Below are 27,739 nucleotides of genomic sequence, written 5' to 3' on the forward strand. Positions count from 1 at the left end.
GACATCTCTGGAAAAAAAACATTGCTTGCTCTCAAGCTGCGCTGCGATATTTTTTCATCTGTGTGCTTTTGTGTACCTGCGCGTCTGAGGTCATATACTATCAACATTAGACTTATTGTAGAGACAGCCATCACACCAAATTTCATTCTAAGAAAACCCTAGGGAGGTGAAGAATCAACTTCACCTGAGTCCTTGCATGCTACTCGATGTGTGTGTTGGTGGGTGAGTAGAGTTATGTGGAAGAGATATAGAAAGAAACAAAGAGAGGCCGCAGAGGAGAGCTCCAGAGGTCTTGCTGAGGGCAGCATCGGGCTTTTTCCCCCCGTTACTGTGCGGCTTGGGGCATTCTCCTCTGAAATGGTTCTGTCAGTTGATGGCATTAGCCAGCTCTGAGACCTTTCCCCGCTCCCTGAAAGGGAGAGAGAATGTCTCTCTGCTGGTGGATGGGAGCAGCGGCGCTATGGCATTCATCTGCACTGCTTTGTTGCTTCAGCAGAACAATGAAAAGGTGGCTAAAGCAGAATCTGACTGTCAGAGTGCCTCCGCTGTGCGCGATTCAGGCTGACAGGATGGTGACAGTATCTATCTGGTTCGCAATAATGCTAAGCTCAGTCAAAATCATTGCAGGCATTTAGCCAGAGACAGATGTCACTGTGAAGAGATCATCGTCCCTGGTCTTCTTTTTCATTGAACTTACAATACATGTGACGCGTTCTAACAGCATTGTTAGAGTGAAGGTTGGTTTGAGAACTCATTTGTGCCAGTAAAATGACAAAAAAGAAGAAAAAAATTCAAAAATGTAACAAATAAAATTCAGTTTTTTCTCAAAATGTTTGGTTTATAGATTTCTGCTTAATACTTGTATATGTTTAAAGGAAAATGGAAAGATTAAAATTTAAAGAATGGCTTTTTTAAAAAGCCTGTTAAAAAAAACTTCTCGTTATTTGTCCAAACCTAATATGAGTACTTGAACTTGGATGATCTTGGATTTTTAATATCATTCTTTTTTATCATAATCTTTCCGCTTGTCTTTTTGCTATTGCCCCCTTCCATGAGCACCATTGGTTTGAGGATTATCGACAGCACTCGTGTTATCGTCTTTTTTGTTTTTCCTTATAAGCATATAGCATTTTTCTTCCCATGACAACTTTTCTGGGCTCAGAAAACACTTTTAAAAAATGACACTTTAAATTGTAAAATGAAAACTCCAATAGCCAATGTGCAATATGAATCTCACATTAGAAAAAACAGCAAATGTCACTTAATAAATGACTAGGATGATTGGAAATTAATTAGAAGTCATTGTGTGGATTTATTAATGGAATTAAATCCCACATTTTGATTAATTTGTGCAAGTTTAAAATTATTCAACACCTTTTGTTCCAAACTTAGTGAAGCTAAACAACCTAGTCGTCCAAATTTGCTGTCCTCTGAGCTGGATAACTAACTTTAGTCTTGCAAAGAGAGACTCCTAACCTGCAGGTCCTGCAGCTGGGGTCGTGGCTCGAGTCGAGTTCAGCTTGAATGATTTTGGTTTTACATAAATGTGTTAGCGTAAAGGTAATGAATATATTTGTGGCATAGCCTTGTGGATGGTCCGCACTCGTCTCACAGCAGGCTGCACATAAAGACCAAGTTATGCGTGGGTTGGTGTTTTTAATGCACCTTAACTTTAAACTGTGTGAGCCTTAGGAGGTGGGGTAGATGTAAGTTTCTTCATTTGTGTACCAGTAATTGCAGCAGAGCTGAGTACAGACTCTTTCAACTTATTTTTAAATTAGTTTACAGGTTGTGGGTCATCCCACATACCACTAAGACCAAAGTGATCTCCAGCTCAGAGGATGACTCATTTGATGAATATTAGGTTATAGCTTGCAGTCGACTTTATTGCATTTTGTGCACAAATACATCGAAATCTGGGGTGAATTTTATTTCTTGCCTCTACAACAGGATTTCATGTGTTCAGGACAGTGAAGGCCTTTAAATACTATATATTAATTGCAAGTAAGGTGAGACCACCTGTCTTAGACATTGAACCTTTTTTATCTAAGATATCCTCCCTTAAACTGCCTCCTTCTGTCATGATGCAAATGTTTCCACATCGTCACATTTGATGTGACCTTGAGACACTTAAACAGGTGTCTCCAGGTCCACAAACACATGCTATATCAGCTGGCATTTGTTTTTTCAAACATAGAGGTACCCAGCAGTCGGATAGAAAACCGTGCAACCAAGACCACTGAAGACAGGTGTGTTCTCATACAGCAGTGAGAGCCAGGAAACATGCTCACACACACACAGAGCACTTTCCAGGACACGACAGACTAATATGGTGTTGGGTCTCCATTTGCTCTAGAAACAGTCTCAATTCTTCACAGATCAGCAAACACCGGTGTTACACACAGATTTTCATGTTTATATTCAATGAGCACACACAGCTCCCCTGAGCAAATACTATTATGTGGAAACACAAACTTGGCAAACATGTGATCAATAAATGGCTTTGATCAGCATTTAACTATTGTGGGGGACAGGTGAGATTGATTCCGAGGACATCTGTCATAATTAAAACTGCATAACTGCGTATTGTATTGTGTGCGTGTGCGATGCACATGTGTGTGAGGTGAACTTGGCTCCTCTATCGTGCCATAAATCATGAAATACTGGCTGTGTTCCCTGAGGCGAGCAAGCCCGTATATCTCACACACACAGATTTCCCCTTCAGCTTCAATCATAAGTACTTCAGAGCAGCAGACAGAATAAGCTGAAAATAAGTCAAATTAAAACTAATTCAAGCTAATTCATTTCAATTAAAGAAGACTGAAAAGGGGGGGGGAGGAGACAAAACAATTGTTAAATGGGGAAGATAAGTCTCTGTAATATTGTGCATGATAGTTGAGCTCTAGTCCAATTCTGGGGAGTGTCTCTATGAATATATCAGTCATGTTTTTAAATACCTAGCGAATTATTTATGACTGACAAATACACTAGCATGCATTCCTGTGATATAATGGGTTTTGTAATCCTAGTCAAGCTGGCAACCCATGAATGCAACACAAGTTAAAGGTTGAACATGCTTCCAGATAATAAATAGTTATATTTACACTCATTTATTCTATTATTATCTTTTCTTTTGGGGGGAAAATTCAGAAAATACTAGACAAGTGTGAGATGTGGCTAAATGGAAGAGAATAAGAACAGGAATATTAGAATGGGAGTGAATGAAGGGTCTAAGAAGCAAACACACAAAGGAAGGATTGAGGGCTTTAAGAGTGACACAGCATTTTCAGTCCTGTCAGACAAGCTTGATATGGTGCGTACACTCTTTAAAATCCAGAACAGCTTTGAAAACGTCTCTGTGGTGTTCTCTAAGTCGACGAGGTCTTTGACTTGTGCTTCTTTTCTTACTTATTTCTTTTCTTGTCTGTATGAAGACGACTCTGTATAAAACAGCCCCAAACAGTGAAACAACAATGCTGCTTATCACAGATGGAGTCTCCAGCCTCTAATCTCACTGGACTTTCCCAGTCGCACTATTGGTTATTACAACTGAAGCACTGTATGTTTCTACATGCTTTGTTTCTAAGGAAACTGAGTTGCGGCTTGGCATCAGCGGGGGGTTTCCTTGGAAAATAGAGAGCGTCGGAATCGTAAGACCTCAAATTGTGTTGTTTTGTAGCAGTAATCCTCTCTGTGTATAAATTCAGCTGTGACGGGAAAGTTGTGACGCGACCTCGCTGCAGTTCCCTCTTCCCCTTTCTCTCTTATTTTCTGTTGTGTCATCCCTCTGTGTGTGTATGTGTGTGTGTGTGCAGGGGCACATACTCACCTCAGTACAAAGTAAGCAAGCAACGTGCGGGGTACAAGGAGACACACACACACAAACACACAGGCACAGCTGCAGCAATACTTGTAGACTCCTGTCAGCCCTGCCCTGCCTGACCCACTTTGGATGTTTCTGGAATAGGAGAAGGGCTTTTCCAGCCTACAAAGGAAAAACCCTTCTCGCTTGTGTTGTCATATGAAAGGCGATCAAAGCAGCGTTCTCACTCCTTTCCTATTCCTCCTTCATCAACAACATCGCTGACATCTCATCCAATAACTCAGCACAGACACTGGAGGCTGACTGATGACGCACTGCTCTGTCCTGTCAACATGTGCTTGAATAAACAGCGGGCGGGAAATCACTCATCTCAGCTGGCTTTTTAGATCACGTACGGTAATCTAATGTAACGTTATCTAATAATTAAGGGATCTAATCTGGTGGGAGATAATTAGAGCCACAGCAGCGAGATTATAGGCAAGTCCAAGCCACGTGTGCCCCCGGCTCGCTTACTGGGTTTGAGTGTGATAGGATTTATAACTCCCATCTAATCCCCTAAAAAAATTATGGCGATCACTGGCTCTGTATTTGCTATCAAAAAGCATGGATTTAAAATTAAAGCTGATATGAAGGACGCCAAACAAAATGCTTCCACGCAGCATATCCCCTGAGGTACTGACAGATGTCAGGGAGCCACATCTGTGCGGCTTAATGATCAACTACAACAAAACAAGCTCAAATACAAAGTGCCAACTGATCATTTTCTGTACAGAGAATGCTCAGGCTTTGATACACACTGTAAGTCAATGCCAATCAATGCAGCCCATAGTGTCTGACTCACAAGATCAATATTTAAACCCAAAGGGAATACTAGACTTAGGGATTCCTTTTAATTCACCCCAACTCCCTCATTCTGACACATCTGAGAAGGAATTTGAAGCACCACAGTCTGTTTAGGCTCAGCTGTCAGAGCCCAGTGTTTTTTGTCACCTGGGAAATGACGACAACTGTGTACGTCCGAGCACGTTAGCGCAACCCATGTGATCAGTGGTGCATTTGGGTTTTATTCGCTGGCAAAGAAACATCTTTTCAGGGTTCAATATTAAATTAAGTACAGCAAACAAGTCATTAGTCTTCCTAAGCTTTGTGCTCTCGTGCTAACACAGTGGAAAGAAGGAAAGAAAGGAGAGAAGGAAAGGAAGTGTCTGAGAAAGAGAGAGAGAGATGAAGCAGTGAGAACAGTAACAGTGGCAGGGAGCACCCCGGCAACAACGTCGCATATCAGTCGATAGAGATTTTCCCAGTTCATGTGAGACTGAAATTAATGAGGTATTTTCCCCATTGGGGCCTTTAATCAGAACGAGTACAGAAAGAAAGGAAAGGAAAACAGTGTTTGTTATAACGAGACACTCAAATATAAGGAGAAAACGGCCATTTTAAAGGAGCTTCCCCCTCCTTGAATTCTTGCTTTGATTTTATGTGAAGTGTCCCTCATCTTCCGGGCAGACTTGTGACACAGTTCACCAACACTTGTGCTTTAGCTGTTACTGTGGATTACCGTCACTTATTTGAAATTCAAGAGGCCGTGTGTTGCTCCAGAAAATGGCCGATCCAGGTGTGATGTTGTCATTTTATGCTTGCCAGTGAAGTCTGACTTGGCATCTAGATCTCTGCACTCAGAGCAGACTGAAGCACACGCCGCCCCAATGAAAGGAAACACCAGCATACGGGCCCTTGTATTCACAGATGTGGACAGCGTCATCTGTCCACATCTGTGATCTGCGAGGGCTTCTGGATGCTGTTGACAATTTCAAATGAAAAGATAGATGCGCCACAAGCCAATTCAGAGGTGACACAAGAGGACGGACAATTAAATACACACACAGACAAAAATGGGGCAGCCACACATACACATCCCACCACATGCACACTGTGGGCAGAAGCAGAAACAGCAGCCTGGAGGATAGCTGGTTATACCCTTCCATTCTCGTGCACCCTCACCCATGGCCAGATGTGTCCTCTACGGGCTATTATACGGATCCTCTTTCATCAAAGCCATTTTAATACATGTAATCACTAAGGGCTAGTGAAGGAGACACTTCATGGTGTTGTTCTGCTCCAGTATGAACAGAGAGACTCAGCAATCAAAATGGCTCTCTTTGTGGACAAGATGAAAGAGTAAACGCTGCTTCCGTGCACATAAAGAGGAAACAAATGCAGCTTGCCAAGAGGGTTCAATCTGTTGGAGTTAGAGCATGTGTGGTGCAACAGGTCTGATACCTGATGATTCTGAGAGAAACATGCAGCTGCCTTCAAACATTCACTAACAAGGGGGAAATGACCGGAGTCATTTTCTCCCTAAATGAATTACCCTCATTTCTTTTTCTAAGGGAAAACACTATTAGTGATTCCAGCAGTGAGCTAATTGTTGATATTACTCTTTTAGCAATCCCAGGTTGCCACTTTACAGCCAAGAAATGTTCATGACGTGTTCATAATTGCACGGAATATCATTTGGAACAAGAGGGGAGGCCAGTGGCTTTGGAAATTGAAGAATTATGATAGGATGGTGGTGGGGGTGGAGGAATTATGTTTGAAAGGCGTAATCTCCATTCCAGCAATACTGACCTTTTACTTGCATAGAAATGAGTTTCATTTTGGGCTTCTTGTAATCTACTTATGAACAGCAGTTCAGCATATTCTGTATGTGCTTCATGGCGATCAGACCCCTTTTTAGAATCACAGAGGTGACAGCTACGTAAACCTGTCTAAACCATTTGGTACAACTCGTCAGGAGCCCGTCAGCTACCTGGGTCTGCATAGAAATCAGAGGAATGTTGGTTATTTTCAACCAACTCGACTACATACACAAAACATGGTGCTCTGTCTTCTCATAATCAACTTTAACTTTTTTTTTTTGGAGCACAAAGGTTTAACGTGGCAAATGCGTCTAATAAATAAAAAGCAAACATTATTGACTCGCCCTCTCGCTGCCCTGTCTCCAAGGTTTTTTTTTTTATAGTGCAGTCCTAATTAAGCGATCAACCAGTGGTTGAATGTATGCACATGTTTACACTGAATACACACTCTGAAGTTCCCAGACCTTGTCTCCGTAGTCTCCTCTTCCTGAGGCCGAAGATGCGCACTTTGGAGAAGATGTCGACCAGGTTCCCATTGCAGAGCCCCTTGTTCTTGTTGGGGCTCTTTCTCCGTCGGTTGGTGGAGGGTCGGTCTAAATGCTGCTCCCGTGCCTGTCTTTTCTGTCTGATCAGCCCACTTGCGATAGCAGCAGCCATGGCTCAAAATGTCACAACTGCTCAGGTCCAGTCTGCACTCGGAGCACGGACTATTCAAACAGCCGCCTCTCAGAGCTCGCAGCCCGGGTCACAGTCCCATGGTGGCGGCTATGTGGCTCGTTCCGTTATGTCAAATGCCAAATAAATATTTCTAAAAGCTGGCTTTCCTTTTTAAAAAAAAAAATCAAAAAAATCAAAATACTACATGATAATTAGGGGATTAAACCAGCTGTCACTATCACTCGAAAAATTCTTGAGCATGGTGGAAAAAAATTAGATCAGTTCATGCGTAATTCAGCACATCGGTGACTACAGTCTTGATTCCGAATATTTCCGAGGATTATTCATACCTGTGCTGTGATGTGTTTGTTCATTGTCTGTGAAATAATCAGCAGCATCGCCTCCTTAAATGTCCAGCACGGGCTTCCTCGTCCGCTCGGTGAAATCTCACCTGCTCTTTCCTCCTTTCACACTCCGCTTTTCCCCCCCTCTCCTTTTGCCAGAAGAGGTTGCTTTTTTTGAAGTCAGTCTTTAGTCTGCGGTGGGGACGCCCGTGCATGTGCGCCGCCAGCAATTAAACAAACACAGGCGCCTCCTACGAAGATCACAACCCGGCTCAAGGCACAGCAGCTCGGGGCGAATCCAGCTCCCAAGTTTGCAAGAAGCAATCGGCGACAGGGACCCCGCGATGACCGAACGAGAGAAACACAGTTGGGAATACAGAGGAAAGCGCAACCGAGCCAGAGTTGTTATGTGGAATTAATACCAAGTTATTTTCCAACTACCAGTCGACGTGTCGGCTAGTGTTCGCAACACAAGCGACTGGGCGCGATAAGATCCAGGGAGGGAAAAAACATACCCAAAGCTGATCCTGCATGTGGAGATGACGTCTGCATTGTGTGACAAGCTGCATACAAATACATTAAACTTAAACCCCCCGGCGACCAGCACACAATTCGACCCAGTGCATGTTCACAAAAGAGCCCACTGCGAGGAAAACGAATGCATGGCGATCAGTGCGCAGTGGGAATAAGGGAAGAAAGTAACACCACAGACAAACGGCGCAATTTATTTTCCAACGCTGAAAGGAAAAAAAAAGAAATGTGGGGTGGGGGTGGACGGGGTAGGAAGTGCTTGTTTATATGCCCCAGATCAACAAACGTTTCCCATCAACAAGTCCTAACCACTCGTTAGTGCACGCCTTGAAGAGGTTGCACCCCCTCCCACTTCCTCCCTGCTGACAACCGAGCCCCTGCTTGAAGAGAGAAAGAGTGTGTGTGTGTGTGTGGGGGGGGGGGGGGGGCACAGACTGTCTGAAGCCGTTAGATAGTAGCATTTCAGTTTTTAACGCTTTAGTTGTTAGTTTTACCACTACACAGTTCATGTGGAAATAAGAAAGCCAAACGGGAGGGGACAGTGTGCCATTATGAACTCCCTTTCACCTCATTATCACAGGACAGTCCATATATTTTCACATATAGTGAGTGGATTACTGCGACTCTTCTTATTTGTTATTTATTTATTTATTTTGCTCCATCTCATGAAACCTGTTTATGTTGTTCTAATTAAGATCGATTCAAGCCGCGCGCTCCATTTGCAGTGTGCGCCTTCAGCACCAGGGACAGCGTCTCTGATTTCTGCACCAGCGTGGAGGTGGGTCGGGAGTGTGGGGGTGTCATTTCTTCAGTCGGTTATCATAACCTTTACTTAAACGTCCACAAGCCACGAGACAGCGCGAATGCCTCCGGTAAATCACGAGCAAATGAGAGAGACTCCACTCCACTCACGACCCGCATGTGAATTTAAACGCTGACCGAGACGTCTCTGATCCACGCAATAAATGCCAGGGCGAGGTTGAGGCGTCTGATCCTTTACGTTGATTTGGGGATAAATATCATCCAATTCTCAATCACAGGCACAGAAATTAAAACTCAAGAGAGCCATCTGCTGTTTGTGGCTGTAATTAAAGAGCCTGGCTCACGGGGGACTAAAGTGTTGTACTGAATAGCTCTGATGTGCGTTCACAACACACACAAACACATGCACACACACACACACATGTGCACACACACACCTGTTGATATCCAGCAGATGTACACATATAAGATTGACTAAAGTGACAAAGGAACGGGAAAAATGTGTGAGGACAGATGAGCAGGTTTATAACAGCTGGATGAAAGCGCTGTTAGTGATTTTAAAAAAACACGAATTCCTCTTTAAAATGTTCTTTATAGATCACATAGGTTCACGAAAGACATTCAACCCGCTATGCGTGGGCTTGTGTGCTTTTCCCCCGACCCCTCATCCCACTAGATTGAGCACATATCGTGGGTGCATTAAAAGTTTATGTTCTAGGAGCCTCCTGCTGCTGCGGTGCTCTGAGACACATGCAGTTAACGCTCCAACCAGCAGCGGACACTGTCAGCTCAACAATGGTCCCACAGCAACTTTGCAGAGCGGCACTGTCACCGTGACGGTTATGAATCGCAGAGGGCTTCTACTTAAGCTCACGCATATAATGGATTTTCTTTATTCCTCTGGGTTACATCGCCTGACTGCACAAGAAATATGCATCTTCCCCTTTGAGTATATATATATATACACACATATAGGAAGGCTGGTGAACTATAGCCTTTCCACTTTCAGTCTCACAGCATGGGCATAATATACATGAACAGCTTTTTCCTCAAAGCACATAAATTCACATGTGGAAGTCTAGTCAGAGACAACACTGTGCAATCCAGGGCAGTTCTTTCCTTTAAGCGAAACACAGCAGTGGTTGCAAAAAAGCATCGAAAACCCCGTCAAACAGTCGAAGAGTAAAACAAAAGCGCACTTACCTACATTTTTTTTCCGTCTGTGTGTGAATGAATGAGGGTCCATGGCAGGCCCATTCCAAAGACCTATAAGCCAAGTGTTTTCCCCGTGACTTCTAATACCCCATTTATACTGCACCTTCTAGGCTCTAACATGGTTACAGCAAACTGACAGTCTGCCCTGAGCTGTTCACAGTAATTTCTTCAGGAAGGCCCTAAAAGCTTCACTCATTCTTTAAGTTGGGTCACAGAGACAGGCAGTTAGATAAACAGATGTGGACACTTTGTCTGAGGCTGCCCGCAAACACAAGGCTAAATGTTGCCTTAGGCTGGAATCTGCAAGAGATTAACTAACAACAGTTATAAAATACAAGGCACACCAATGCCGGTTTTTGAACCTCTATTATTTGTGTGGCACTGAGCATAACACCATGCACATCTGGCCTTTATGGAAAACCCTGGAAACCAAGATTCATTCACAAAGATTCGGCAAAGCAGAAGCTGCAATTAATGCAACCACAGCCTCATCAGGTCAAATCATTTACATCCAATCTCCTCTGAGAAAATGAAATTATCTTAGTTAGATGTCCTGCTGCTGAGGCAAAGCAAATGGCAACCCACAGAACTGAAGTAAACAACCCATTTGATTATTGCTGAGACTTTGCTTGAGGATAGTGGGAGGGGACATGTTGTTTTATCACCTACCCTGATAGAAAAACCAGGCAGCAGGACTCAGCACTTCTGAGGCTCCACGATATAAAAGAACCTTAACTTTACAGAATGAAATTACATTGCATTATCAAAGACAGCAAGTTAATTCAATTTGAGAGGACTAATGATTTTTCCCAGCTCAGATTCATGTCATCCCCCCACCCCTCCATGTCTTTTTATTCTTCCCCTTACTTTAGCTGTTTAATCAGGGAATATCATGAGTCCATCTACTGAAGTAATAAAAGCTTAGCAAGCCCAGTTATAGACTTTAAGTATCCTACAGTGCTCGTGTATGCGTCTCATTAGTTTGGATGAGTTTAATAGTCCGAGCTAATCAGAGAGCTAAGATAGACGAGTGCACATAAAGAGCCTGTATGGGGCAGCGACTGTGGAGAAATTTTATTAAGTGGTCATGAATTAAGTGCACATACTGAAACCGTGGAGATGGGAAAAGGCCAGAAAGCTCATGGGATCGCGACCACATGATCATGAACAGTCTTGTCTAGTTTGTTATTTTGCATGCTCATTACTGAACATTTTTGCATTTGATCACTTTGAGTGAGATTCCTTTATTAGATCGTTCACTTATGACCTGAAGAAAATTATTAAAACTATGAAAACTGTCAAATTTATTTAAAAACTATAGAATATTTTTAAATTAATTCCTTGTTTTATAAGCTTTATTTGACTTGAAGATGCCTTTGTGTTATCTTTGTATGTGCCGTCTTTTTCTGTCTTATTCGGAATTTCGTGAATGTTTGATCCTCTTTGATCTTTGGTCCACGTTACTAAAGAATCCTCCTGTTGGTGAAGTTTTACTCTTGCTACTGGTTGAACACCATATGTCTAATGCCTCTAATGGTGGAACACAGAGAAGATTCATTGTGTTCATGGACTGTATTTTTGACCTGATGCAGGTCTGTGTGCCAAAACGTGTCGGAATTTTAGGTTAAATATAACCACGCCAATAATAATAAAGGTAATTTGCTTTGATCTGAAAAGACAGTGCTTTGGAGTTTTAGTGATAATTTTAGTTTATATGTCATTGGAAGAATACATTGATGCACAATTGACATTGATTGGCTGGAATCACTTGTTCAGTTTTTGTTTAAGTAGTGTTCTGCAACATTCAGTGGCCTTTTGTTCCTTTTGTGGTGTCTTTTCATTTAAAAAAACAGTCCCATTTAGTGTTTTTATTGTAGTGGACACAAAGTTTTTAGTAAGTTGTAAACATTTCTGTGTTTGCTGGTACACTTGGGTTCCATTACACATTCTTTGCAGGATGCCCGGTGATTGAAAGAATACCAACAGGGAATTTCCACCATCTGTAGACAGTTTTCTAATGGTGAACTAATGAACACCAAAGTCTTTAGAAAAGCATTTTCTTCTCTGTGTATTTCCATAATGTTTCTTTGGTCCTGTGAAAGTTGCTTTTTTTTCAGCAGGCTGCAGCAGCAGAAGGATCCACATGTTTGATTGGGCACAGATGTTTATGCCCTTCCTGATCCAACCCTCTCTTTGTGTCTCCTCCCGGTGTCAACCAGAAGATCACTTAACAGATGTTAAGTGAACATGTTAAACACTACACTATAGCACAACTAAAATATTAAAAGTACATATGTGTTGGTAAGTGTGTAAGATTTTGTCAAGAGTTGTTATGTCTTTTGTTACTGCGTTGAGGGCACATGTCAGAGGCAAGATTTAGGAAAATCAGTGCATGTAGTTCAATAAAAACACAGATGATTTACAGTGTTGTACAGTGCTGTGGTTTACATCCAAAGTCTCAGTAAACATGTTAATAAATACCTCAATAGATATGTAATATATATTTTTTATTTTTTTATTTTTCAAACTTCTAGGTTTTATTTTTGTTGTTGTTGCTCTAAAATGTTGTTTTTTTTTTCCACGCTGAGTTTGAGTTGAGGTTTTAATTTAATGTCAGTAAACTATAATAACATTGTGTCTATAATTTCATTACAGATTGAGATCACACAAGATTTTGTCAACATCAAGACAGAAATCCTGAGTTCACAAGCTTTTTCTTGCAACAGTGAAAAGTCACATACAGAAAGCAGTAAATAATGAATAAGTGAGTGATGTGAGTTACAGCCAATATGGCGTGATGGGAAAGCAGGGCCTAGTTGTTGCTGCCTCCTTATTGCTGAAGGAATATATGAATGAATGAATGAGCTTCCACGAGGTCAACCAAGAAGCAGTAACTGTTGCTTTACTGTGAGTGAGATCATTCACTGTGAATAAATTATACATTTAAAAAGGTGGCAGAACAACCTCAGAGAGACTGACTTCTGAATATGTGGAACAGCTCGCACATTACGTCTCTGCCCACAGACCTTTAAATAGCCGCTTCATCATCTCATGCAGAGTGTTATAAAAATCACTTAAATGTGCATCACATAATTGCCCCTAGGTATACTAAATATGCCACCAGAGAATATGTATGGCCACATTACAATATGTCTCTCTGTTGCGAGTGTGATGGAGCACTGCCCTTTCTCTGGGGATGAGATTAAAGTGGGCCTGAGGTGTGGGGCCCTCCGACAGAGACATTAATGAAACACAGTGGCTTCAAACTGTTAGCTTCACTCACCAATTGTCTAAAGTCAACTAAAAAAGAGGTAGTTAACACTTATGTTGCTGAGCTAGCGCAAAATAAAACAAAATAGTCTTCTTAAAGTGGAAAAAAAAATGAGTAAGAAAGAGGATGGGATTGTGGGGACATAATTATTGAATGAGGGGTCTCATAATGGTGTTTTGCTTAAACAAAACTCCTTATTAAGTCTTCTTGGCAACTTTAGCTTTGAAATGGAAGGTCACTCAAAAATCAGATATGTCTGGAGGCTTTGCTGCCACATTTAAAGCTGAGACAGCCGATTTTTGCAAGTGAAACGAGACAAATTTTGCACTAGTGGCAGTGATCCAACTGATCTCAGTCGCCTCTTGGTTGCAGTGTTTAGTTAAAAACTCAACAAAAGCTCAAAAACAAACAGTCCAATATGATGCATAACTAATTTGGGGGTGTTTACGGACTAATATGAGCGAGTAAACAGATGTATAAAGAGAGCGATAGATGCAAATGCAAAAGAAGATGAAAAGAGGAGAGAGCAAAAGTCAGACATGCTGGGGCAAAACAATGTCACAGTTCACTGGAGAGTCAACATACTGGTCATACACATCCTCTATTCTCCCTTCACTCTCTCTTTCTGTATCACACACACACACACACACACACACACACACACACACACACACACACACACACACACACACACACACACACACACACACACACACAGCTTCATCCTTTGATCCTATTTTAAGTCTGCAGCAGTGATGGAATGTGCCTTGTCAGCAGCACTGCAGAGTGAGGTTCCTTGAAGAAGCCCTGGGCAGTGTGGGAGAATATCAATTACTCTGAGCCCCTGTGGCATCGCCTGCTTCCGGATTTTAAGGCTGACACCAGGCGCACAAAAAATGTGTGCTTGCGTGTGTGCATATTTTATTGTTTTGCTTGTCAGTGAATATGCATACAGAGGTGTCTAAACCAAAGCCAACTCGGAAATGAAGTGGATAGGTGTACATTAATATTAATCATTTCCCGACGCAGGTGACGGACCTCTGTGTATTTCGGTGCTTCATATAATGTTAATGAGGGTGGCGCCAGGTCAGGTCAAGTTCTGTTTGTGAATTCAAAAATAAGACATGAAGAAAATCAGGTCAGTGAGTTCTGATGTGAATGTAAAGAATATTTATTTAGTCGTGTCTGCAGCATAGTTTTCAATCAGGTAACTCACATTTTTAAGATAAAAGGCCAGCCGAGCAAAACCGTGTGTGTGTGTGTGTGTGTGTGTGTGTGTGTGTGTGTGTGTAAGTGCAATACACAAATGATATTGGATATGCAGATGTAAGAGCAGCACAGGTCTGTCAGGATTAATGGCTACCTTTGATAACATCATCACTGCTGACACCTTTTACACATTACTGTGAACTGATTCTGCTCCCTCACTCACTCTCCCTATCTCTCTCTCTCTCACACACACACACACTCACACACACACACACTACATATTTACATTTATGCTTGCCGGTCCTCTTGAAAGAACAAGCCAAAATCAATTAGCACGAAAGAGGAAGCGGCTGATCGACAGCCCCATCGAGGTCGATGTTTAAGAAGATGTGCATGTCTGCTTTCCACGTGCACACGCTCACCATGCCTGTATGGTGCATACTTTGATAACGTGTATTATTGTGTCTTGGATTTTCTCCTTGGGTTTTTGGCAGCTAGTCACAGACAGATATAATCTGACACATAATTCCAATAAAATGGCAAACTGCTGTTTTCAAATTTGTGTTTTTGCATTTATTAATTAAATCACCTATACCATGTCACAATCCCACAGGCCATTTGGACACTAGGTGTCTCTGTTTTGTTTCTGGTTGTGCTTTCTCCTGCAGATGTAAGTGATCAGCTGGATGAACTACATCAGATTCCTTCTTTCAGACTTTCTTTCCTTTGCTTTGCATGTGCACTCCTACCCATCCACAAGTGTCTCACTCTACCGACTGTGCTGACAAATAGCTATTCTATAAGTCTATTATGTATTTGTAAATATATTTCTGCTTTGAGGCGGGCTGTGACAAATGCGTACTCATCCAGGATCAAAACCCGGGACATGTTGCACTTGAAGTGAGAATCAGCCCACACCTTGTGACAGGTTTTCAGATGGGATGTGACAATTATCATAATTACAGAGCATTAAAAGGCACCAATTCACGGCTCCAGCTTCACATTTATCTCACGGACAATGAAGTGATAAGCAGTAGTCTCGACATGAAAAAGGCTGATTAGCTAAGATTCTCAAACATTTTGTAGTGCAGCATCATTACAGCTGAAGATGTGATTTCAACAATAGCTACAAATTCTCCAATACCATAAAATATAACAGTGGGCTGTACCAGCCCACCGTCATCCCAGACAGCAGGTGATCTGATTCTGTAATGTCTGCTCTGTATTCACTGTACTCGGGAAAAAATGCACAACCTTGCTTGTGCTGTATATAAATTATAAAAATATCCATTACTACAACATGACAAATGTGCTGTTGGTAATGAATGACTTGGAGCCATAACCATAAAAATGATGGCTCTATAAAATATTCTGTCAAATAGATGTGTTTCACATTGCACTTGTTTTAATGTTTCCTCTTTGAGGTCTATTAAGGTGTGCTCATATGATATGGACCATAGATCTTTAATAACTAAGTATGAATAGGACCTCGGTCACCTCTGATTGAGAAGACTAATAAAGCTTTCCACAAGAGACAATGAAAGACTGATGATGTCTGTAATGACCAGAATTATGGCGCTAACTTTCATTAGCTGGTGCTGCACTTTGACTGGTGTGACCCTCTTGGCTCTGAGAAGAAAGGAAGACAAAAACACGGATGATGTCCTGCCACTACAGAAGTGATGTGTGTTTGACTGTGAGCTAATGCAAGTGACAAGGGGACTAGTCTGAAGTGATGAGGTTAATACCGAAGTATGACAGCAGTAATTAACCAGGAGACATTACGGCACACTCAGACACCCATTAACTGTCATAGATCAAGTGTTACCACAACTATGAATACATCAAAAATTTCACATCTAACATATACTCAGATAGTAAGGTTTATATTCAAATAGGTGCAATATGCCACTGGACACACTCAGTTTCAGCTGTAGATGTCGAAAAAACACAAAATAACAACAAAATATGGAAAAGCATCTTCATCAAATGAATATGGAAAACATTTCAAAGTACATTCTACTACATTTTTTTCTTTAAAAATGAAAATACACCAAAACAATCCACAGGTTTGATTATAGGCCCAAGAAATGTCCTCAGGTGCTCACATCAGTTTTCAGCAACACTTGGCGAGAAGCCATTGTCAACAAAGTGATACGCCAAATTAGGTAAGACATTTCTTTGATTGTAAGAATACACTTAAATACAGAATCGACTGAACACAACATGTGTTAACAGGGTGCTCTGTGAATTCTGAGGCTGATCTATTATGAAGTAATCTAAATCACATGTGCCCTTTAAAGAGAATCTGGTTTTGAAGCTGTAACTGGCATACTGCAGGGGTGTCTACTTATTTTACTCGAGCTATGTCTTCTAGCACATAGAATATAACATATGGACACGTTAACAAGGTTAAATCTTCATCAGAGGGGGTCTTAAAAAACACCTCCACTTCTCCTGAGTACAAATTTTTTTTAAAGTACTTGGCAGACAGCTTGTTCCAAGAATATTAGAGAAGTTGCTGGACTCGGTGGATTTAGGCTACAGTCTGACTCAATGATGTTGAGATCACAGCTCTGTGTGGGCCATACCATCTGTTACAGGACTCCTAGTTTCGTTCTTTATGAATCTGGCAGTGTGTACGCCGTCTTTTTTCCTGCTAAAGGACGAATTGGTGATGGTGCTGACACCTGCTCAGTGACTCTGCATGTTTAATAGAATTTCTTCATAAGACAAGTCACCTAAAAGTTACTTATAGTGCCGTGCACACATTTGGAAGGCAAATTTTCTTACACAGAAATCTGTGGTTCAGATTTGCAATATTTTGTTAGTTGTGCATGCAAACATGAAGCTCTTTTATCTTTTTATCTTCATATTTTAAACAAAAAGAAGAAGTATCATAGGTAGAGTTTAGATTATGTGTGCAATAAACTGTCATTTCCCAGCCTGCCATATTAATTCATTTACAGGAAACAACAGCAACAGCACTAAAATATTGTGACTCCACTGTAACAAGGTTTCAGGGGATGTAGGACCTCTTCCACCAAATGAGTAACTTATTATGTTGCTCACAGTATAAATTGTCGACTATATTCCTATTTAGATGTTTACTTTTTGACTTGACACATTATAGCATATTGACAGTTTAACTGTCAAGATAATGTGGACTCTTTTCTCTTTACTGTCTTTATACTTCTTTTACTTCTTTGAAATTGCTTTACTAGATTTTAGCCACTAGAGAGCAGTGCAGAGCTCAGCAGGACCCTGCTGCAGGATTAGAGTAATGATCAAGGAGAGCAGCTGCTCTGCACAGAGCATATGTGCTTCCACTCTAAAAAGTTCACGTTCTTTCCCTAAAACTACATTTCTGTGCACTGTGATGTCTTTTATAATGACAACAAATAATTCAAATGGAAGCCCATCGACTTTAATTTGCATGCAGCAACGTGTATCGTAAAAATAAAATAATTTTTAAAAAAGATTCTAGTGAATTAAATATAAGCTCTTTTTCTGGGAAACTAACAGTGTGTCATGTCGGTACATTGTCCTGAGTGTAAGCACTATATTTAGATTCTAAATGTTCCAGTGCACTTAGGCAACCATCTGTCAGAAGATTTACTGGACTGGATCGAAAGTGAAGCGTTTCACTGAAGAACAAAGAAGCTGTATTCTTAAGACAACCAAGATGCCCTCAAGTGGCCAAAACGGGCAACATCGCAAATGCTGTGCGGACATGTGAGTCTTGATGATGATAGCCCACTGTGTCTCATCACTTTATCGAAATCATCTCTGTGTCAGTCAATACTCATAAAAGATCTGACAACATGATGTAAACAGCAGTGATCTCAGTCCAGAGTTATGACCTAACAAGAGGAAGTGAGCAGTAACTAATATTAGAGTCAGTAGTGATAAACCAAAAGGTGATAGTGGGTTTCTGGGTGCTGTAAAACATTTATCGATCATCTTTTGGCAACAGGTATTTACTATATATGAATTCATATTTCACATTAATTGTCAACATCCACGTCAGATGAGACGAGGAAACAGCATGAAGACAACAATTGAAATGAAGAAAAAGACAAAACAAACAAACAAACAAACTGGAAAAGGCATTAATTTTCATTTTGTTACACAATAGAGGCACACTGGGCGCACTCTATGATATATGGATTTGCCTTAGGGCGCATAGCTTCCAATAGCATTTAGTGGTGCAGTGATGTCAGGTCACACTACACACTAACAGAGGAAGACACTGTTGATGTGAACAGTGGAGCACAGCCAGACGAGCGCTCTCGATATGGTGCAGAAAGCAGACATTAGCCTTTACCAGACAGTCGCTGGCTCTCAGAATACAGCATGTCACCACAAGTCACCGTTTAATCAACCAGACAAAGGAAAATCCACATCAGAGTTACAAAGACCCTCTTAGAGCTCGTGCTTATGTTAGCTTGAGGTGTCACGGGTTAAAGGTCGAGGCAGAGAGACAAGTTCCACATGTGAGTAAACACGATATAATGAAGTAACAAAAAAATAAATGAAAAATACAGAAAACCATTCTGCAAGCACAAAAGACAGAACAATGCCAAAATCAAAGTCTAAACAACATGATTTATGTTTATGCCCAAAAACCCTAATTAATATATATGCAAATGGAGATAATGAAATAATAATTATAGAGATGCGGGCTTTCTTAAAATGAAAGCATTATTACCTTTAAGCTGTTTTTTAAAATTGTGTCAATCTGTGAGATATAAAAGAGTAAAAAGAAAAGATTAAAAAAAAACCTCTCAAACAGAGTGTTTCATTTGCATGTCTGCTGTTAGGGCCTAATGAAAAATGACACATTTGTAATTACAGTGGACTATAATTAGGTGGTGTGTAAGTGAGATGCAAGAACCCAAGTCTTTATGCCTGGGCTACGAATGGGGGGAGGGGGGCATTTAAATCATCTGAAATACATAAGAGAAAAATGACTTAAAGTTGATGCAAGAGTTTAATTTTCTTTCCACATGAAACAGACCGTTGAGGTGGGACTTGATTACAGAGCTCGAAAATTGGCAGGACTGAGCCTGCAATGTGGACAGCGATGTTGGCCTTCGTTGTACTGCTGAAGCTCACTCACCTCCTCCATCACGCCTACTTACAGAGGAGGAGGAGGAGGACGGCGAAGAGGAGGGACATGTTTTTATCCTGGCCCTCAGGATATTGAAGATTGAGGCTTTAGTAAAAAGACAGAGCTGTCGATGATGCTGATGATGCTGTTGCAGACGCACACACCTGTGACCTCCTTCTGCTGCTGCAGCCCCGTAAAGTCAACTGACATTCCCGGCAGTGTTTGTTTGACTATCAAACATGACCACACAGCGCTGGATCCCTGAAAGACAGCTGTGGACATAACGACTGCTAATCATATTTTACTAAAATGTGACAAAACACGTGCTGCTTGCTTATAAGTGAACACCAGTGTGACAGAGGTATAGTTAGAATAGCAGCTCAGAAAGTGACATTTCACCCCCGGTCAAAAATCATCACGCTTCAACGTTACAGATGCTTCCTTACACAACAACAAGTACTTTATACTAAAGCAACACTTTACTTTTCTTCTGGTTCATCCTGTCTTTAAGAACTAGGTGAGGTAATGCGAGAATCAATTGCTCTGTTTCTTGATAATCGAAAAAAATGTTTGCTGGAGTAAATGGATGGTGGAAAAGTGAGCAGAGGTGTAAGGGATGATTTCACTGAACTTTTTAAAAAGAAGAATTGAGTTTCTCACATCCGCCCACATTTTCCTTCCCCCCACTTGCCCAGCAGCTGGACTTTGGTTGTCAAAGTTTGGGATCACGTGCAAATTTCTTTCTTTACCAAACACATTTTCAGAAAACTCACAAACAATTTTATCCATTTCTCAAACAATTAAAATAATCAGATGAATGTTAAGGGATGATCTACATTTTTGCATAGATGCCTGTTATCAGCCGTCTCCTGATATGGTTGTTCTGATATGGTTCACATCTGAAAGTCATTGTACTATTAATGGAGAAAAAAGGAGAGCATGGCATTCTTTAGGTCAGTTTAGTATCAGCAGAAGTCGGGCAATTTTGTTTACAGGCTCAAAATGGCCAGAAAGAAAGATCTTTCTTTAGAAAACTGTCAATCTATTGTTGAGCTTAAAAAGGAAGGATATTTGATGTAAGAATTTGGAAACAAACTTAAAATCTCTTACCATGCTTTCAGCTACTCCCTTCAGAGAGCAGCACAAACTGGCTCTAACACAGACAGAAAAAGGAGTGGGAGGCCCCGATGCACAACGGTGCAAAACACAAGTATCTGAGAGTGTGTAGCTTTAGACAAAGATGCCTCACAGGTCATCCACTGGTAGCGTGCACTAAATAGCACCCATCAAACACCAACAGTGTTAGCATCAAGAAGAAGCAACTATAGGATGCTAGACTTCATGGTAGAATTGTTGACAAAAAGACATGTTTCAAACTGTCCAGTAAAAATAAAAGACTGAGACGAGCACAAGAGTGCAGACATTCGACACTGGAAGACTGGAAGAAGGGGTTGTGGGTATATGAGTCCAAGAAGAACATTTGATGCAAGAACAGTGTTTAATACCGTCAGCCAAGCATATTGGAGGCAGCGTGAATGTCTAGGAGTGCTTTGGAGGAAAATAAAAGGGGGGGGGGAAGGAAAGCTTGAGGAAAGAAAGGTATCATAAGACTTTGCAACACCATGCCATACCCTGTGGACTAGCATTGACCGATATAATCCCTTGGCCCAAACCACGCCTCCAAAAGGTGTCAGCAATATCAAAAGAATAAGCAGTCGGTCAGAATTATGACTGTAACGGAGATATTCCAGGAAGCGATTTAATTCCAGGAAGTATGGAGTAAAATCTCATCCCATTACTTTGAAAAATTGACAGCTAGAAGTCTTGATAGCTAGAAGTGTCTACTGGGGCTGTAACATGGAAAAGCAGATTCATCAATTAAAATCAGCATTTCTAACTCTGTTAATGATGAAAATATGACGTTTTTAAGGTTAAAGTGATGTCTAAGCCAAACATTGTGTCAAAACTGCACTGCAGATTCACTGTCATCAAAGCAATGCATCATTTTGGTTGATGTAAAGCATGCAGCAGGTGACTCTGACAAAGCTGCATCCATTTCCCAAGGGCTGCATGTTTTCTGTTAAAACCTTGTTTCAGTGTTTTTCCAGCCAATAGAGGAGATGACCTTTCGACACGGCTCTAAAAATAGCACCACTCTGAAATAAAGGGGCGCTCCCAGGATAAGTAAGACGCTTGTGAAGTGCAAACACATAAGCTGATGTCTGCCCTCATGAAAGCTGATACACACATGCTGCCCTTATTAACACACGAACATCGCCATTGCCCTCTTCATCAGCCTCCCTGATGCCTGGTCAATTTCTGCTTATGGAAGTACGCTCCTTTGCTTTGGACAAGCTTGAAATGGACTGGTTAAACCCATTTTCTTTATAGAGTCTTGTTTGTTCAAAGGCTAAAAGCAAGCAGTGTTTTAGTAATGCGTCGGGTTCTGGGAAGAACAGTGAATTTTTATTCCTTTCACTGTGTTCACTGCATCATTCCATGTTTGGCACTGATCACCACCAGCACTCATGTATATATCTATCTACTTAGCACTTTTAATTCTTATTTTTATGTCTATTTAAGCGTTATATGACAGTATGTTTGCACTAAGTACCGCAGCAAATTCCTAATGTTGTAAACCTGCTCAACATTTGGCAATAAAACCCTTTCTGATTCTGATTCTGATTTTTACATGCTAATTCTTTCTGCTCATTTACAAAGAAGAGTAACTAGAAAGAAAACACCTGAGAGTTGCTTGTATATCCAGTCCTAAAGCAGTGGATATCATTCGTGTCAGTGAGCTAGTATGGGCCTCTGAGACTGAAAGCCAAAAAACTGCAGTTCCTTGCATGGCCACTTGAAGGCCCCCATTGACTCCCATGTTTAAAGCTAAAGACAGAAATCTAAGTTAAAGACAGAGTTAAAGAATAACGAAAGAAAATTAATTATAAATAATAAAAGGCTAAAAGTAAGGAATTAAAAAGCCAGATGAAAGACCAGAAAAAACACAGACAATAAAAGTCTATCAAAGATGATAAAACAAGTACACATAAAAGCAAGTCTAACAAAATAAGTTTTAAGGAACAATTTAAAAGAGGCTACTGATTCTGTAAGCCTCATCTTCGTCTAAAAAAATGTAATTAAGGCTTAAAAGTATGCATTTTCAGAAAGCTTCGACTTGACTGGTAGCTTTGCCGCTAGCTGTCTGTAAGCCTTAAACTTCAGTTAACCGGTGAGATGGCAAGTAAGAGTTGCTGCCTTTCGATCAATTATCCAACGGATAACAAAGGTTCCTGGGTGGTTAACTGTGCTAGCAGTCCGTCCAATAGTCCAGTTTTAAGAAGTGAAACTCTCATATTTTAGCAACCAGGAGAGACACTTTATACAGTTTATGGATGGACCTTGCTAACCAAGCATGTTAGCATTAGTTATGACTTTACTAACCACCCTTCGGCCTAAATATGGATACAAAACCAAACAAAAACTGGGATGGTAATGGTAAAAATGTTAAAATTAAGGCATAAACAGAAGACTTCACAGAACAATGGGTCACATTACAGTGGCTTGATCCATCATTTGTAGTTTAAACAAACAAAAACCTAGGTCTCCTGAGTAACACTAGCATCAGTTTCCCCCGATTCATGTGTTGATTCCCAGAAGAGTTCAGCTTCCTGCTTTTTATGCTGGTCGCGCTCCCTCTGTGTTTGCACAGGCCCTCAAATGTACAGCTACATAGGCGCATTACAAAGGATTCGTAAGAAAGCTAAAACGGAGTCTGCCGATCAAACACACCGTTGCTAAGTAACATACAAGAAGCTCCCAAAAGTGCACTCACTAAGTTCAGTAAGTTGTCACAAGCCTACACACGGTGCACAGGTAAACATACTGAGTCAAGTGTACACATTTCCCTGCCACGGTGTGCTTCAAACCAGCACAAGTAGGATGCAGTAAACATCCTTAGGCACTTCTAATGATATTTTTTGTAGTTTTGATATCATTTACTGCCTGTTGAATTATACTGAGTAAATATGAATATATTAAAAAAAAAAGAGTGCAAAGTATGAGAATGGGCTTAGAGAGAGTAAGAGAATTACACTGTGCAGCAGCAGCAGAAAATCCAGGCTGTGTAATTTATGGTTGCCTATACTCATAAAACATGAATCCTGTCCATGAAGTGCTGAATCATTTGGCGTGCGCACCCACTGCTCCACTTCCCGCTCCCACATATATGCATGTGTGTACACAAGCAAAAATGCACAGCAGCAGGGACGCGTGCAGAGTCCACCCCCAAACCAACTTCATCTCTCATTCACACACTTCAACATGCTGCTTAACATGAATCCAAATCACCGTCAGTCTAAACTGCTCGAAACAGATTAAACTAGAATGAACACACACCGGGACAAAATACAAACACAAGCAAGTTTTGTCTGTTGGATTCCCTCCGCTAGCCCCAACCCTGCAGCACACACAGCCCACCCGCCCACTCCTTCTTCCCACTGCACTTGATGTTCAACCCAGAGCATTGCTAATAAAATATATTTTATTATAAGCCCCTTTCCTGTAGCTCAAGCAAGAGGTTGACTGAGTTAAGCTGTCCGGCACAGCAGACACTCAGCCCAACCATTAGCATGACTTCATCTGGATGCATCAACGTGGTGGAGCATTAGCTGATTAAATGCCACCCTACAATTGTTAAATGGATTGGAGAAACAATGCTCATCATCTGGTAGAGCCACATGTTCCTGTGTTAGTGGGGCATTTGTAAATAAATTACATTTGGATCTGAAACACAGGGCGCCTTTAATAACTGCTGTTGGATTTCACCTAGCTGTGTCCATGTCGTATTCTTCAGTAATTACAACAACTAAACAATATATATACAGGCCTATTATGCTCATTTATTTTTCCAGAGATGAAAGTAAGCGATTGAAGGGATACCAAATTGGAATTTAATTATTCGCTCTACAGTGCCACTGTCAAAACCTGATGCCAATTAGAGAATGAGTACAAACTCATAAACTCAGTATTTACTGGCACACTGTGGAGGGGGAGTGGGGGTTGTGTCACCCTGGCGCTGTCCAAATGTTTAATTTTCCACTTATTCATGGCGATCATTTAAGCACAAGCATTTGGTTGAAGGGGCAGCGCTTCCACCGAGAGACCGAGCCAAAACGTTAAGTGCAGGAGACACCGAACCTATTTTCTCTCTGCGAGGCAGCTTCTTTCATGTGTCCCCCTCTTACATCACTCAGTAGTTCTACAAGTCTCTGTGTCAGTACATCACATAATTACAACGACATTTCCATTCGCAGCACTTGAAGTGGTTCGGGGCTCTAGCCTTCACTGTCCACTACGCTGGCCGGTACTGTAACAGAGAGATTAGAGTGCGTTCGCATGCAGAGGGCACAGCACTGATCTTTGCTGCATAGCAATAAACAGCGGACGCTTTGTTGAATATTCATGGCCTTCCGTGCTCCAAGGTGATATATCTGGGGGTGGACAGGGGGAAAAACCTGTCAGCGAGAGCAGAGCGGGATAGCGTGGAGGACTGTGAATCCTGTGGCTCGCTCACTCACCGCCCTCCTCTTTCATTTTAAAAGCACTGCACGGCGAACAGCATCATCCCAATATGTTTATTGAGTGGGGTCACCAACACACAATGCAGGAAAACACGTATTCATGAGATAAACATGAGGATGTTTTATATATGAGCCTCTCGTATAAAATGAGATGATATAAAGAGGAAGAAAAATACACATGAAGGCAACACAATTCAAGCAAACAATTTATACCATGTTGTGCTTGTTGGCATGGTCTCATGTGTTAATGCTCTCATTTCAAAGTAGAGAAAACTTGCCTCATATAGTAAACAGGTCTATCTTCAATTTGACTCGTATGTTTTCTCTAAACATTTCTGATCACCAGGCCTCTCATCGCTTATTGTCTGTTTAGAGTGAGAAAAATATAGAGCGCTGTTTTCCGTGTGCGACCGCTGTGCAGGCATTGTGAGACGGTGACAGCGGCTCTTTGACGTGTGTTATCTCATAACCACCGGGTAATTCATCATGTATACAGCCCCAGTAGAGGCCCAGTCCTTTGTGTTAAAAGCCTCGAGAAGGCCTGCGATACACGGTGGTGTAAATCACTAAGACAGAATCAGGCCTGTTACAGTTAGCTTTGGCTTTCACAATGCACCTATCTGTTTTAAAATATCCTCTGGCCTCCTATAATAAACCCCCCTCAATTACAAACAGCCTACTTTGAGAGGTGCTCGGCTAAACAGTCCAGCAGGCCGTGGATGTCGGTGATAGGCGGCGTAAGGGGAAGTGGTTTGAACTTAAAAGTTCAAGAAGTAGAACAAATACACGTGTTGGGTATTTTTCAGGATTTGTGTGCATTTCTTTCCAATATAGCAATTTCGACTTAAAGTTGACACTAAAACGCTGATGTAGAAGGCTGCACATGAAACTGCAACTTTATTACTAAAATGTATGTAGTATTTATTTAAGTTTTTATTTATTTATTTATGTGTTTATTTAGGTCTAGACTTCTCCTCTCTGTGTGTGCGTATTCTTTCATGTGCCAAAGAAGTGGAATTATTAAGGGCACTTTGCCAAGAAAATCCTGTGATCTATGAGCATCCTATATAACAACACATGCTGTCCTCGTGAGAACAGGGTTACTGACAAATACGCCATTAACACACGCAGAGTCGTAGATCAGAATTTTCCACCAGAGCTTTTGGAGAAACACATCAGGGCAGCTTAAAATGCAGGTAGTAACAATAACCGTGGAGGAGGACCCAAATGCTGAATGAAAGTCCAAAAGTCCAAATCTTTAATCCAGAAATAGGAAGTGGGGTCATGCGCAGGAAGACAGGCAAAGGAGCAAACAAATTTAAATGAGGAACAGGAAAAGCAATCTGGATCTTCAAACATGAGGAATAAATAAATAACTACAAGGGGAAAAAATTGAATCCTTAAATGTCTGGATCACTTGACTATGAGAAGAACAAGACGATCAAAGAAGCGGTAAAAGAACAACTGGCGGTATATATACACGCAGGAGCCTGATCACTGATTGAAGATAGGTGATGCAAACCTGTCTTCATGAGCACAAGGCAAACAGTCACAATGGAGGAAGACTGACAAGGACAGGAAGTAAAACCAACAACTTTCAATTTTAGACCAACAATTACAAAATATAACAGAAATCAACTGAAGAGAAACTCAACCGAAAACACATTTTTGCATAGCTGCTGCAATTCATATGTGGTGTAAGGTCTTTATGTTACTTTAGCATGTAATACACTAAAATGTAGTTGCAGATATAGAAGACTTGTTAAAGCAACATTGAATTCAATAAGAAAGTCAATCAAACTTTGTGCCAACCTGTAATTAAATGAATAAAGAAGCTCTCCAGCTCCTCCAACAGCTTCACTTAACCTACAAGCAAGCTCCCAAGAGGCCTGCATACCTCCTACGCACGATCTTCTCTTCGCAGTCTCTGTGTCATTACTAATATCTTTCTTAAACAGTATGCATCACCTTACTGCACATCTATCTATCTATCTATCTATCTATCTATAATATAAAGGATTTTTAAAAATGTTTTTTTCACCTACTTACATAAAGAGAATGACAGTTGCGGTTTGATGGCCAGTTGTTACAACAGCTGGCCATCAAACCACTTCCTCAGATGAGCACAGAGTAGTGTAGTGAAGCATGGGAAGCAAAAAAAATGTCCTCAGCAGCTTCGGTCTTTGATTTTGTTTTATATTCTTCTTGAAATAAAAAAAAAACATCACATAACGGATTACCTGCAAAAATTTTCAAAATGTTTAGTTATATGTGTCAATATAAGCATGTGAATGCTGTCTGATGGATGCTACTGATGGTCATTTGTTGACAGAAAATGTAAGTGTGGTACAGAAAGACCTTATTGGAGTACTGCATAGCAGAAAAACATATATCCCAGCAGAGATATTCCAAACAATACTTTCCCCCACTGCACTGCAATAGGATGTGGATGATTTATCATAATTTGGGGAAGACACACAAGAATAACAATAAAGACTGCACTGCAATTTGCCACACAGATATACATGAAGAGTCGTGTTTCCTGTGTTATGATCAAATAGGTAGTCTGTCAGAAATGTATATGTAATCATTT

At 41.0% G+C, this 27,739-nt stretch overlaps 1 protein-coding gene across 2 annotated transcripts in view; it reads right to left on the minus strand.

Annotated features, from left to right (window-relative positions):
- The window catches only part of fgf14 (fibroblast growth factor 14), a 108,702-nt gene that overhangs the window by 38,909 nt on the left and 42,054 nt on the right, over positions 1-27,739 (minus strand). The window contains exon 1 of one of the 2 annotated variants that reach the window (XM_084908963.1): positions 6,927-8,255. The exons of the other annotated variant lie outside the window; for it this stretch is intronic. Within the exon in view, the coding sequence (XP_084765089.1) occupies positions 6,927-7,119 (193 nt within the window). The 5' untranslated portion in view covers positions 7,120-8,255. Of the gene's footprint in view, positions 1-6,926; positions 8,256-27,739 lie in introns of those variants that run through there. 2 annotated transcript variants of the gene reach the window in all.

The sequence above is a fragment of the Perissodus microlepis genome, chromosome 16 (assembly GCF_051167445.1).
Source record: "Perissodus microlepis isolate ML-2025 ecotype Zambia chromosome 16, ASM5116744v1, whole genome shotgun sequence".
NCBI lineage: Eukaryota > Metazoa > Chordata > Actinopteri > Cichliformes > Cichlidae > Perissodus > Perissodus microlepis.